General features: G+C 41.8%; 1 protein-coding gene across 4 annotated transcripts in view; it reads right to left on the bottom strand.

Moving 5' to 3' along the window:
• Window positions 1–431: 431 nt before the first annotated feature.
• The window catches only part of TNC (tenascin C), a 73,645-nt gene continuing 59,575 nt past the window's right edge, over window positions 432–14,501 (bottom strand). For all 4 annotated transcript variants that reach the window (XM_026860433.1, XM_026860431.1, XM_026860429.1 and 1 more), the window contains 11 exons: window positions 12,664–12,786; window positions 11,256–11,399; window positions 9,976–10,095; window positions 9,389–9,532; window positions 8,435–8,565; window positions 7,345–7,477; window positions 5,340–5,491; window positions 4,498–4,594; window positions 3,624–3,785; window positions 2,232–2,395; window positions 432–1,736 (listed from right to left, as the gene is read on the bottom strand). In XM_026860433.1, the coding sequence (XP_026716234.1) occupies window positions 1,626–1,736; window positions 2,232–2,395; window positions 3,624–3,785; window positions 4,498–4,594; window positions 5,340–5,491; window positions 7,345–7,477; window positions 8,435–8,565; window positions 9,389–9,532; window positions 9,976–10,095; window positions 11,256–11,399; window positions 12,664–12,786 (1,481 nt within the window). In that variant the 3' untranslated portion in view covers window positions 432–1,625. The remainder of the gene's footprint in view (window positions 1,737–2,231; window positions 2,396–3,623; window positions 3,786–4,497; window positions 4,595–5,339; window positions 5,492–7,344; window positions 7,478–8,434; window positions 8,566–9,388; window positions 9,533–9,975; window positions 10,096–11,255; window positions 11,400–12,663; window positions 12,787–14,501) is intronic.

The following is a 14,501-nucleotide window of genomic DNA, read 5'->3' as shown; positions in this document are numbered from 1 at the left end:
GGGGGGGCACCAGGCTTCAGTTTCAGTCAAGACTGTGAACAAGATGGCTCTGGGACATAACCATTCCTAAGTGCTAACGCTCAGAAATGCAACAATCGAAGGATTGAAATTAATAATATTAAAAGAAAAAGACCTAAGGGTGAAGGGAAGTGATTTTCTCTCTCCTTCCTTCCCTCCCTCCTGATTCTGAAGTTTTTTTGGTGATATTTCCCATGCCCACACACTTTTTACACCCTGTGTCAAATCAACCATATGTGACCTTACCTAACAGCTAGCACTTCGCTCTAAGTCTCATCCGCAGAGCTGATCATATCCACTGTGAACTGAAAGCATCTCCCTTCCCAGACACTTTCCAGCGACTGCCAAGGAGGAGGCAGAAACATTTGCTCTGTTTGAAAAGTGCAACCTTGAAGTAGGGCAGAGAGACTGGATTAAAACAAAAGATCTTTTATTGTCTTCAGCTGAAGAGTATGATACAGAGGAACTACACATAGTTTTCATTCATATAAAAAAAGAGAGCCCTTTATTTACACAAGTGTTCAGACTTGCCATGGTACCTAACAACAACTCTGTACTTTCTTTGTCGTCTTCTATTAGTTATTCCCACCTAGATGGAGCAAGCATTGGTCAGTAACACTTAGAAAAACACGTAAGAAGCTTTTGGGCAGGAAAATAAAGAAATATGTTCTAAAAGAAACCGAATCTTTATGGGCATTTCACCATAACAAACCCAACAGAATACTTACAACCAATCACTGACAAAAGGAACAGTTTTCATACGGGCTCAGCAGCCTGATCGTTCTCAACCTTTTATTTACTTCCTCATCTATGCAAATATACCCTGGACATGCACAAACTCAACATGTATGAAAGAAGGTAGAAATTTATTTTAAAGTAATTGTGCTTTTATTTATAAAAAAATTTACAATCAGACACTGTCCTGCTGTGTTTCCGAAAGCATGGTTCTCTTAAAAATGACAGAAACTTAGTTTATTATTATTATCATTATTATTATTTGTCATTATATTAATAATATTAATCTTATGTTTAAGTTTAAAAACATACTGCTTTCCCCTTCCCATCCCCTCCTTCTCTGTGGTACTTGATATATATATATAAAAAAAAAGGCTTTGCAACAACCAGAGAATTTCAATTATAACTAATAATAATAATAATAATAATGATAATTAACCGTACACCTTTCTGTGTTTAAAATATGGCTGGTTCTAAAACAAACTACCAATGTACAAAGCTGTTCCCCCCACCCCACCCTGGGCCACCCAAGAGATAAGTCAGACTGTGGAATAAATTTATCCCAGAGGCTTTCTGAGAAAATAAAATTTAATAAACCAACATACAACCCTTGAGACAATCATTGTCTTTGGTGTGGAGGACGTTACTGGTGGGCAGCTGGAGCTGCTCTGCTGCAAATGCTGAGACACTTAAGGCTTGTTGTTTGTGCTGCTGCAGAAGCCTCTGTTAGGCCAGGGGTCACCGATGCTTTGGTACGACTGCCAGCTCCTCACACCCCACCACCCAGTGATGCCAGAGGATCTCCCCACACCCCCATCTGTATCCCTCCCCCCCATCACCCTGCCCGCAGCCCCTTCGCCACCTCTGGGGCTTTACGCTCGCTTTCGTCGTCCTTCCAGATTTCGGAAGCTGGAGGGTCTCAGCTTCATCTCTGCAAACTGGATGGAATATTCATGGCCCTTCCAGTGGAACCAGTTAACACCCTGCAAGGACAAAGATGAAGTGTGGGAGGTCACGCATTCACCACTCCTGTTGTCAGCATTTCCTGCTCTCCTTTCAGGCTGCAGGCTGTTCTCTAACTTGGGAACAGAGGCACAACCAAGGTGAGGGGCTTTGGGAAGCGCAAGGCTCTGGCCGCTGCCATGCACAACGTGTACAAACCAGCCCACACACTGTCCCCCAGGGCTGTCACTCTTTGCCTGGTTCATGGCAGGAAGAACAATTTGTTTCACATGTTGAAGTCTATAATTGTTCCTTGCACACTTGGGATATTTATTCCCTTGAAAAATTAGACAAAACCATCACTATTTCACCAGCTGACATTAAATAATTCTGTGAGCAACTTCCCATATCTTGCCCTATGATCCTTCGGCTTGGTTGGTGCTCTGACGTCTGGCTAGCTGAACCACCAGACAGATTCATAATTTCAATTCCCCTTCCTCTAATGCATTACTTAAGCCTTCAAACACCAAACTCACCTGACTATGGCTGTTGTCACCGTATCTGCCCATCAGATTGACCCGGTGACAGTTCTTGTACCAGAATGCACCCTTGTATGACAAAGCACAGTTAGTGATGGCAGAATCATTGTCCTTGTCAAAGGTGGAGAAGGACCTTCCGTTATGGTATGTCATGGAGTCACCTGGATGGGGGAGACAGAAGAAGGAGCAAGGTCAGTGGTTTGCCTAATTTAGATTACACGAGAGGGACTATTCTGCAGAAAATGTTTGGACTGTCTACAAAGCCTGGGTGTATACTTAAGTTATTATAAATTGACTTGGTTTAATACAGAAGGAAGTACACAATTTTTATTGTTGGAGGCAAATCAAAATATTTTTCCAAGTAGTCCATAATCCCCAATTTACTAAGTGTTTTTTATGGAGCTCAATTTCTGCACTTCCTGCTGAAAACTGGATTTTGGCCCTGTACAGAAGATAGCGGGGACAAACCAAGTCCGTAGAGACCTCCACAAGGAGTGAAACAAGACCAAAGGACTCTCCACACTTATCTGGTCCATGAAGTAAAGATACCCATCTTCTTTACCTGCAAACACAGAGAGATGTCTGCCTACTGCTGGCTTCCCACTACTGGGCTCTGGGTGCAGCAGGAGAACCTTCAGTGTATGCCTGAAGCAGAGCTCACATTCATGACTTAGGATCTGTGTTGCTCCATCCATTAACCTTAGACCTGAATGCTTTGGAAGAGGAAGCAGTAGGACTGAATCCTACTAGCTATAGCAGCTACTACTGCTCTGCACCAGTGTGTTTGCCTTAAATATACATTAATTCTACTACTGCTGCATATCCTCTCTGTGGATGTGCATAAAGTTCATGTGATGGTCACAGGGCAGAGTCCATACACATGCATCTCTGTGCCCATGCACCTAGCAGCATGAAATTATCTCCTTTTAAGACATTCTGTGGAGCTGGATTTATCTCTTAATCCTTTGAAGCCCTGAAGAGGACTCAATAAGGGCTGCAAGGTTTGCCCCAGTATGATTACAAAAGACAGATGATATGTTCAGCAAAATTACAAATCATGTTATAGCAGGACTTTGCTGCATATTCCACTGACAAGAGATGACGCTGTGCCAAGCTATTATTAGCTGTATAAATGACAGTCAAGCATTGGTCAAATGAGATATATGGCTGTTTAACATACTCGTTTATATTCTGTCATAAGCATGCCATAAAATGTGGCACCTAAATGACTGGAGGATTTAAAATGGAAACATAAAATATATTGATATGTTCATATTTTCAGACACCTAACAGGTATCTGCTGTGATGTTGATCTGCAATGTTCACACAGGTACCTCGAGTCAACTGGGAGGAAATTGCAAATCAGAAGAAAAAAATTATTTATCTCACCTGCTGTGCCGCTGTACCCATCCACTCTTAGCCGGTATCTGCTCTTTGCATCTCCAATGCTGAACCTGTCATAGACAGCATAAGCTGTCTCACCTTTGTCCCGCAGATCCACACGTAGCTCGTACTGGCCCTGAGAACTGATTTTGTGGAGGTTCTCCAGACCTGTGGAAATAAATGAACAATCCATTTGTCTCCCCATGTTTTATTGGTCTACCATCATATTACCTTGTAAATGGGGTCACACTGGCCTGTACACCAGGGCAGGAACACTGGTGAGGGACGTAAGCTATGTCAGCTGTGGCACAATGGTAGCACAAAACCAAATAGATAAAAGCAGGCTGATTGAGAGACCTCTTCCCTTCAAATCACAGTAGCAGGTAGCTCTTTGGGAAAAGCAATCAAAGTTGTGCTGTGTGATCGTCACTGTCTTTCATCTACAACCAAAGAAAATGTAGCACAATCTTTGGAAATTTTCTTTTTACGTCTACTTTCCCCACTGTGCTTCTTTGAGTCACACGCTTTTGTTGCTAGAGGTGTCCGAGGAGTACAGGAAGAAGAAGGTTTGCAGTTGCTTCTCAGGTTACCTTCTGACTTCTTACAGAGCACCAGTGAACATTGGTTTGGTATGTTGAGTGTCATGCTTCCTGGGACATCTCTGAACTGCACCTGGAGGGACTGCCCTCCACCCTGCACATTTAATCTCCCTCGTAGCACGTTGTCCCTAAGCCTCCTTTGCCCAGACCTTATGTTCCCCTTTACAAATACTCTTGCCATGAAATGGAAGCTTCAAAGTGGCTCCTAGTCTTTTGGTTTTGTTCATGTTTCATTTAAAAACAACCCAAACAAAACCCCACATCAAATTCTTGCCACTTACCTATCCAGAATTCATCCTTAGGATCTCCAAAACCAGTCACGTAAGTCTTCCAGTTCTTGTAGAAATCTTCCTTTCCATTCTGACGCCTCAGGAACACCTACAAGTGTGGCATGCAAGAAGTGTTATCGACAGACTGCCTTTGACAGAAAGGGCACTGGCAGCCTGGCTTTTACAAATACAGAGCTGGACACTGCTGCTTCCCTGCTCCTCCCACCCAAAGCAGCAGTCTCACCGCAGTTACTGAATTGTACCAAGTCTGTTGAATGCTCCTTGCTTTCTTTCACTCTAGTTTCTCTATTGGGCTCCCAGACTACACTGTGTGATGTGGCCTTTTAGTTCCTGCTCGTGGCTTTTTTAACAGCCCCTCACAGTCAGCCAAGACTTTCTACATCCCTCAGTCTCCTAGCCATGCATTTCTCCAGCTACTTTGTCCTTTCTGTGCCCTGGGTCCCTCTGGCATGTTCAGATTTGAGGATGTCACTACAGAGAGCTGGCATTTTCCTGTCATTCATAAGGTATGACATCCAGAAGGTATGTATCTGGTCTGAAATGGTAATTTCAGCATCTCCTATAGCCAGTGGAGAGAGACTGCTGATGTGACCCATCCCTTGGGAACACCTCTCCCTTCCGCACCCACAGAAAGAGCTGGGAACCTCCCTTCTAGACACCTAGGGGTCCTACCTGAGATAAAATCCCCCAAATTTATAGACAAGTCAGGTCTGCTTGGATGATAGAGCACTATGAGGGCTGCCACAGATGAGCAGGGGATGGGATCTGCTGCCCCTGCTCTAACACAGGCAGATGCACATGAAGGGCAGTGCAGGGCCTCTCCCCCTACTCACAATCCATCCGCCCCCGTCCTCGTCCATGTCGCAAAAGACTTGCAGAGGCTGAGCCTTGTCCCCATTCACGTAAACTGTGTAGAGCCCAGAGGCAGTTTCTCCATTCAGGAGAGCCTGGGAGCAGTCTTTAGGGTAAGGATAGAGAAGACCAGCTGCACACACACAAAAAGAGAGAGCAGTCCTTAAGAAATCAGCAATTACGAGGAACTTACTGAATACAGATGACTAATGAAAACCTGTTGTAGGTCAATGGCACAGCCAGGTACAGAGCCCAGGAACAAGCTTGTAATTATATCCTACATTCAAAAGATGTGCAGTAAACAGCAGATTATATAAATTTTTCTTTTGAATATGCTTTTGCACATCTGTCTACACTTTTGGAAGTGCTGTGAATGCCAGATAACTACTCCCTGCTATGACGGGAGTGCATCCTCTAGCTAATATTTAAATGGCATGAGCTGTGTTTACAGCAACTTTTGGGTAAAACCAAATCTACCAACCTCTGACGATGTGACAGAAAAGGGAGCAGGAAATACAAAGACATGACTACAACCAAAAATAAATAAATTGGAAATATTTTGCTAGCAAGCACTATATTAACTATGTTATAAAACTAGGCTTTTAAAAACCAAAACAATAACCATTGAAACTGCAGGTAAATGTTGTTAAGCATTTCCTTCTGACAACAAGCTCATAGAATTGTTGCAGTCAGAATAATTTCTAACTCCAATAAAAGCTTTTTTTTTTTTCTTTTTGCATTCACTTAGGCCATGAACTTTTTCAGCCAATGGTCTAATTAAGTGATGTTCCAGTGTGTCCATAGGAAGGTTTTTAACTCTTGCTGCTCACAGAGTGGCTGTTGCTCCCTTTCCAGCATGTTGCACATCCCTGCCTGTGCCTCAGCTACAGGGAATTTGCATCAGCTTTGGGATTTGGAGAAAAGCCACTCTCTGCAGGGAGCTACTTCAGTGTTTTCCTCTCTCTAAACAGCACACATATGTCTGTTTAGAGTTAAGACCAGGCTTAAGCATCTGCCTGAATGAGACTGACACTGTGTTTGTAGGGGTGAAGGCACCCCCATTCAGTCCCTGCTTATGGTCAACTTGCCAAACCTCACTTAAATACATTCAGATTTAATTCTTCTCCTATTCCTGGTTGTGGATTGCCTCCTGTTGGTGGAGTTCACCCCACTCTACACAAGGAGTGACTGTGAGCAGACTTGGGGCTACGTGACTTTTATTAGCACTTCTGTGAGTCCTTGGGCTGAAGGTGGTACAAGTGGCAGAAGGAGGAATGGAAATGGCTGAAGGTCCTACTGGGTCTGAAAGGCTGGAAACTGTGAAAAGTGAGACAAATGACAGGCAAGGTTTCACAGTTAATACTGAACAACTTTTTTTTTTTTTTTTTTTTTCCTAGTGTCAGCAGTGAAGTGACCTTCAGAGAACCCAATCTGTTCTTGCATTCAGCTCACTGGAGAGCTGTCCTGTTAGAGCTGGAACAGACATGCTGTGTGGCTTTGCAAAAACCAATCTCAGATAGAGGAGAAAAAAACCTGCCCAGAAATTCATCTCCTCAGACCACTGAATTGATCTGTGTGTGTGTGTGTGTGGTTTGCTTCATTTAGTCTTTACATGCTGATATTTTGAACAACTTGCTATGCATTAATACAGAGGTAAATCAGGGTGTCAGTTTGGATTTTGAAGAGTATTGTTCCTTTTGATATTTTACATGGAAAAGGCAGGATGTTTCATAAGAGAGAGGACTATAGAGGTGATGTGGGTGGATATAAAGAAAAGAATTTCATCCTGCCAGGCCAGGGAAGCAGATGACACTACAGCTCAGGGCAAACAGGGACTTTAGCACTAAAAGCAAGTGAAGTGCATACTGACAGTTGGATTCAAAATATTCTATGAGGTCTGTGACTGCTTATTGCAGAGCTCAGTGCTGTCCTGAGAGCAGTAACTTCTATGTTATTTGAGCTGTGCATGTGCTCTAAGGTCCTTACTTGTGGTGAAAATAGTCTGGATCATTTTGCTCTTCAGGGATCTGTTCAGTGCCTGGAGCTTCACTGTGTACTGGGTAGATGGGCTCAGCTCCGTCAGGCTGTAGGAAGTTGTCTCAGGGTTTAGGATGACTTCCTATGGGGAGAAGAAATAATACAGGGAAATCTCAGTGAGAAAATAATAATAACTCAAACTGTTACATATTTTAGTCTGTCACATAATTTTTTGTGGTAATTATTTATAGTATTTTTAACCATCTAAATTATTTAATACAAAACTTCTACTCTAAGATTTTTGTCAAGCTACCTTTCTTTAGAAGTTTGAGAAAAGTTGTCTGGAAATGAAAGTTTACCATCATAATGTGTAAGCTGTGTGGTTTAAAAACAAGTCAGCATAAATGTTTACATGCCTTGAACGTACACGTGGTATAGATGTCTCTGTGAAACTCATAAAAAACTGAGAAGGATCACCCTAGGACAAGGAAATACCATACCCTGGCCTTCAAAAGGCTGTTTTTCTGTAAATTTAAAAGTCTGATTTTCAGTATGATTAGGGAATTTGCCTTCTTGAAAATCAGAATCCCTTCTGATGTCCCAGGCTGGGTGTTCAAAATCATCTGTCATTTTTGCTGGGATTCACCTCACTCATATGTAAGCATCTAGTGTAATCTAGTCATGTAGAGACATAAGAAAACTGTTGGAGAGCAAGAGGCACTTTCAGAGGTGATTCAGCCTGCTTTAGACACCCGCACAGGGGTGGATTCTCCTGAGATTAGAAAGAGGAATTCCATTCTTTGGGGTGTGTGATTTTATTCCATGATACCAGTTTGGAATGAGGGAAAATAGTTGCTTGTGCCTTTATCTGTATTGTGGAGAGATGAAGCAATTGAGCTTCTGTTTCAGGATATGACAGAGGAAAGTACTTATGTAGGTTTTAAATGCAATTGTGTTCAAGCTAGCACTGAAACAGGTACTTAGTATTTTACCATGTTTAACTTAACCATATGATTATGTTCCATTACTGAACACTTCAGAGCATCTCTACTGCCCGGTTTGATGCACAACCCTTCTGGTTTGTTTACAAGTGCTATACCTTGACTCTGCCATCAATGGACTCGTAGATCAGGAGATAACCAGTGACAGGAGCTCGTGGAGGCCTCCAAGTTATCACAGCTGTTTCTGACTGAACCTCAGTGGCACTTAAATCTCTTGGAGCATCCATTCCTGAAGGAGACAACAGATCAATTACAATCAATGCATATGGAGTTTAGTACACTATCTTATGGGCAGTATATTGAAACAGGCTAGAAAAGCAAAGTTTTTCTCCATAGAAATTTTAAAGTAAAAAATATTTCAACATGAATTTTGTGATTAAAATCCAATTTTCCCATTGGAAGTTTTAAAATACAGATATTTATTATCTTTAAGTTAAAATATTGGCTTGTCTCAGCCACTTTAATTTATAAGCAGCTGCACTGAAATGTCTTCTGAAACAAAACTGGGTCTTTCATTATTTCACACAAGAAAATAAATTGGTATTTACATATACTCAGGAAGAAAAGCTTTGGTCCCAATGATGCCTCTTCTGAATAGAAAAATTTTTCCTACTCTGGCTAGAGCTTCCCTACTCCACTGTGACCATAACACTGTGTTTGTATGGCTCAAGTCCTGATTCTTTAGTTAACACCCTGGGAAAAGTCAAGTAACAGTCAGGAAACGTCCATAATTTCATTGATGCTAATTGAAAGCCATAAATATGAGACCAGCTGGATAGCTTCAGCATTGGTACGCCAACAACAGCCCCCAGAGAAGAGCTCCTGCTTCTGCTTTGTGTGACAATCTCTGGAATTCATGACAAAACCCCACTTTCTGTGTCAGTCTCACCAGCTTTCCACCAGAGAAAATTTGGTGCATATACTATAAAAATTCAGGTTTCTAGTAAAAAAAGACACAATGTGCTGGCTGACTTCATGGTATTAGAGAAACGTAAGCCAGGTGGGACTAGAAGAGATGACAGTTCTCCCCACAGTGAGGTGGGACACAGCACCTGTAGTAAACTGGGTGGAGAGGGTCTCGCTCTTCTGCGTGTCCTTCAGCGCGTGGACACTCAGGGTATACTCAGTTGCAGGTCGAAGGCCCTTCAGGTCATACTCCACAGTGTTTCCTGATACCATTTGAGTAATTTCTGGCTCTAAGAAGAAAACACAGAAGAGAACAGGTCCCGGCTTTATTCAGACATGTCATGATGTACTCACCTCTATGCTCCACTCACTGATATTTTCTTACTCACTGGGAGCAAGAGCAAAATAGTAAAAGCCCAGAGCTCATGTCTCTGTTTACACCTACACTGAATCGGAATTAATGCCAGAGTTCTTTATCTAAAACTATTAGCACTCTCTAGTGTTCATATGAATTATGACACCATCTTTTCAAGAATCTCAGTTCTCTCTGCTTGTGTCTGAATTGCGAATGCTCAACTAAAATGATCATTTCTAAAATGCTTCCAGCGAGGCATCTCCTTCAAATAACAGTCCCCTGCCATCCTCCTGGTGTCACATTGCTGCACCTATTTCTGAGCATCTCTTGAGAGCTGTAAAGCTGTCAGCTCCCTGATCCATCACTAATTCTTCTTACCATCCTCAGAAGCATAGGAGACAACGTAATTATCCACAGCAGCAATTGCTGGCTGCCAGGTTGCCAGAGCCTCAGAGTCTGTGATGTTCACCACTACTAGGCCTGATGGGCTGTCCAGAGCTGAAAGCAAAAAATAACAGATTGAAGGAATCTGACAAACATTCTCAGATCTGTGCAATGCTCTGTTGTAAATATGTGATATAAAACGTGCAAACACTGCTGTTTGATGCAGCTGTTATGATCCCCTTTGGAATAGTGGGGCTCTGCAGAAAAGACGTCAGTGCCTATAAAGAGACATCAAATGCCTCCACTGGAAAGGGAGGTCAATGCATGAAAAGATTAAATGCTGGGAACAGACATAACTATGTTCTCAGATCAGTCTTGATACCATCAATCTTAACAGCGCTGTCAGAGCTGACATTTTTCTCTCAACGCTCTCAAATCTGGTCTGCTTTTTGGAGCAAACTCAGGAGACAGAGCTGGGAAAAATAACAAATGTGATGGCAACTGATAGCCACTGTGACCTTCCACCAGCTTCTCTGCAAGTTTAAATATAAATCAATCAAACAGCCAGCCAACCATCCAAAATCCCCACACGTCCTGCCTTGCTTCCACATGGGATTCTATTTTGCACACAGTTTTATGCTCTTCCTGAACTGGGATAGATATCTGCCTCCAGCACAGCTGGAATTGGTTATACATTTTATGTTATCATCCAATACTCATCATCTTGTTTTGTGCCTCAGTTCTCTGAATATTTGTCAGCCCCCAAAAAAGAGTGAATGAATGAATGAATGAGACTGCAGAGTGGGGTCAGCAGTGGCATAGTGGACCCTCATTTCCTGCAGGGATAGTTAAATCTACATTGAAGAAAAAAAAAAGAAGAGAGATGTTTTTCTGCTTAGGATACAGTCTGGAACTTGTGAGATGTGGCATTTGAGTCCACAACAGAAACTGGTCTGGACTGTTCAGCTGAGCTGCCCTTTGCTCCCTCATCTGTAAAATGGTATTAATTAAACCTCTGAGGTTTTTTCTGATGTATTCAGACTATTAAGTACATTAATTTTCTCTGTCTCGCTGCAGTTTGGTTCAGCACCTAGCAAACGGGAGCCTTACAAGTTCTATACCCACATGAAATACAAAGACATAAAGAAAGAGTGGGCAAAAAACTTCCTACAGTTTGTGTGGACAGCAAAAATGGGATCTCAGTAGGTCTTCAGCTCCAGTTCCCAAGTCAGACAATGCATTTGAAAACCTGCTATTTCCTCTTTATATATTACCTGTTTTCAGAGTGCCAGAGACAGGTTCACTTTCTTCAAAGCCTTTCACAGAGATGATACTAACATTGTAGTCTACACCTGGGATTAACTTCACCAACTTGGTCCTTGTCTTGCTTCCATCGACTGTAACAACATTTGGAGTACCTAGGATGAAGCCAAATACCAAGGATTAGTGACACAGTACTCCAGTAAATGCTTGGAGGATGTGTTTCAAGTTAAAGACATAATGACCAAAATGGACATACTTGTACAGGAGGAGGTGAATTTTCCCCAGTTAGTTACAATCACCAGTGTCAAAGGGCAGCCTCAGGAAAAAAGTACTGCTGCCATGACAACTAAATCTAAGACATTAGTTTATATCCATTCCTAGTGGTATGCCAACAGTAAGAAAAATTAAGATTTCTGTTGAGAAAAATATACTTTAACAAACAAAATGTAAGGTGAAAACAGAGAACTCTCTCCATGGAAGTCCATACCCTTGTGAGGATGCAGTTTAGACCTGCTTTGTTTCTGGTAAGGGCTGGAAGTTTCTCCTTCACCCATCTCATTTCAGATGTAGTATAGTAAATAGCCAGTAGATCTAGTAAATATTATTTTAAGAGGTGCTGCATGTGTGGGTGAGGATTTAGGACACATATTTGTTTCAAATTCCATGTTTACTCCAGGAAAGCAGTTTGACAGGTGCCTGACTTTATGATTGTGGGTTACTCCTTTTCTTCTGTGGGACCACTATATATTTAATATACACTTCACATGTGCTTACATACTATATTTTCTAAAGACCTATATCTTATCTTAGTCAATAGCATGTCTTTCATGGTCTGACATTTGTAGTGTTTGCTCTTTAACTGTTTCTTTTCAGGGACATCCCTAAATTATGCTAAAAATCTGTTTAAGTATAGGAAGTTTTCTAAGATGAACACTAAAACAGAGATATAATGGATGGAATGAAACAACATTGGGGAGTACTAAGAAAATTCACTGCCTTGGAAAACTGTTATAACCACAGATTACGATTATTATTTCCAAGTATCATCATTTCAAATATCCTTAGCTCATAAAGTGCCTACAAAATAATGAGACGGTTTGGAAATAGATCCTAACTTAGGAGAGTCAGCAGGAACAGAGATTTTTGTGAAAGTGGACCTATTAGGGGTACAACCACTCCTGTACCTAGTTCTGAGCTCTCTTACAAGTCGTCCATGGGATGTGGGACACTATGTTCCAACGGAGGTTGGCTACTGGGACCGTGTATGCACACCCACATCCCTGGTCTGCAGCTGGAAGAAAAAGATGATCTGTACAAGATCATCTGGGAGGATCACTAAGAGATGGATATCAGCACAACAACCCCTTTCTGCTCTCCTTTTTCCTCCTTTTCTCCCTCTCCCTCCTGGCAGTTACTTACCTCCTGTGATAGGGGCGTAGGAGATCCGGTAGCTCTCCACGCGGCTGCGAGGAGGTGTCCAGCTGACTGTTGCGGAGTTCTCCGTGATGTCAGAGAAAGTAATTCCCTTGGGAGATCCAACAGCTGTCAATGGAGAACAAACACACCACATAGAAAGAAAAGGTAAATCATTTGTTTATCAGTCTTTAGTGCTGGAACACTGATTTGTCTTATCCCTCTGTCCCAAGAGCTGATGCTATCGATACTTTGTCCTAAACAACACTAATGCTGGCAGTACCAAACATTAATGGTTTTATTACATGCTAACAGCAACAATCTATTTCGTCTAAATTCTCCTTTTTCAATAATGTTATGGTAGTGCACAGCTTAAAAAATATCCCAGACATATATCTACATATCATGTACAAAGAAGAAACAGACATTTAAGCGTTATAGGAAAGTATGGAGGAACACTTACAGGAATACTATTCTATTACCCAGGAGTCACTGTATTTACCATTTTTTCTACCTTAATTTCACTTGGATGATTTTTAGTTTTTCCATTGAGTCTTGAAGTCCTACCTGTGATACACAGCAATGGCAGCCCTTAGCAATGGAGAGATCTCTCTTCCTGAGCATAAAGTTTCTACTATAGGATGCCTAAAAAGAAACCTGGACTCAGTTGTCCAAGTACATCAAGGGTCCGTCCTCTCAAGCACTAACTGCCTGTAACTTCCTTGGCTTCAAACTAGAAGTGACAAGATTTTTTTCTGAGATCATGATTCTTCTTAGGTACATTCAAGCACATCCATCCAGAAGACATCCAAGTACAACCATCATGAGGAAGGCACTTGTGGTTGCACTGCAGCTCTTTGTCATAAAATGCAGTCTTTCCCTGTATAAACCTGAGCACTACATTTGCCCATATAAATCAGATCAGTAAGCTGGGCAAACAAAGCCCAAGTTGTGCCCAAATCACCCAATCTTAAAATGCAAACCAACATGTATCTGAATCATTCCAGTTTAAGGCCTAATTAAGCTACTGCAAAACATAGAAGGAGCTTCTGAAAGAAAATGGTAAAGAGACTTGCCACTACAAAGTTTACACTGAGCATCTCACTTCCAATTTACTTTTTTAACTGTAACCAAAACAACCCTGACACATGTTAACAAAATAGTCAGCTCACAGAGAGGAGGCCATTAGCACAAAGAGAAGAGATACCAAACATCAGCCACATTAAGAGTGGTGGAGACAGCCTGAGGGCAGGGGAAGGGAGGCAAGAGGGGAAAAAAAGTGACTGTGCTTGAAATAGCTTGGAAAGAACGTGTCTGCGGGGAAAGAAGTCAGAGGGCTGTTTGTTCCATGTGGCCCAAAGCTCTAGCAGCAATGCACTAAATCAACTGAAAGGCAAGGAAAGAAAAACAGCTGGGCTCTCCAGAAAAATGTAAATTATTTCTCTGGAGCTCACTAGACATTTTGGGTTTGTGGGGTTTACTTACATAGAAAAGCCAAAACAAGAATGAAAAGAAAGATAATGAAGAAAGAAAGGTGTGGTTGGCAAAGCTACATTGCACACAAAGTTTCTACTGATTTAGGTACAGTCTGAAGGAAACAGAAGAGCATAAAGAAAACCTGGGAAAGAGAGAAGTGAAAATCACATTGATTTTGTTTGACATTGTAGGTCTCTTAATAACTGGTGAAAAGTACTAGTGACAACTCTAGAGACCAAAGAGATGGACCAGCACTCAGTTTTCATACACACAGGGAGTGTCAGCCTTTCACGGAAAATAAAGTACAAAATCCATCCCTCTCGGACTTTTCTGTGCACACCTCCATGGGATTCATGCTTGTTTTCTGT

This window comes from Athene cunicularia (assembly GCF_003259725.1).
Source record: "Athene cunicularia isolate RWA chromosome 17 unlocalized genomic scaffold, athCun1 chr17_part1, whole genome shotgun sequence".
NCBI classification, from domain to species: Eukaryota; Metazoa; Chordata; class Aves; order Strigiformes; family Strigidae; genus Athene; species Athene cunicularia.
The sequence above is the reverse complement of the archived record's forward strand: the minus strand, read 5'-3'. Positions and strand labels throughout refer to the sequence as shown.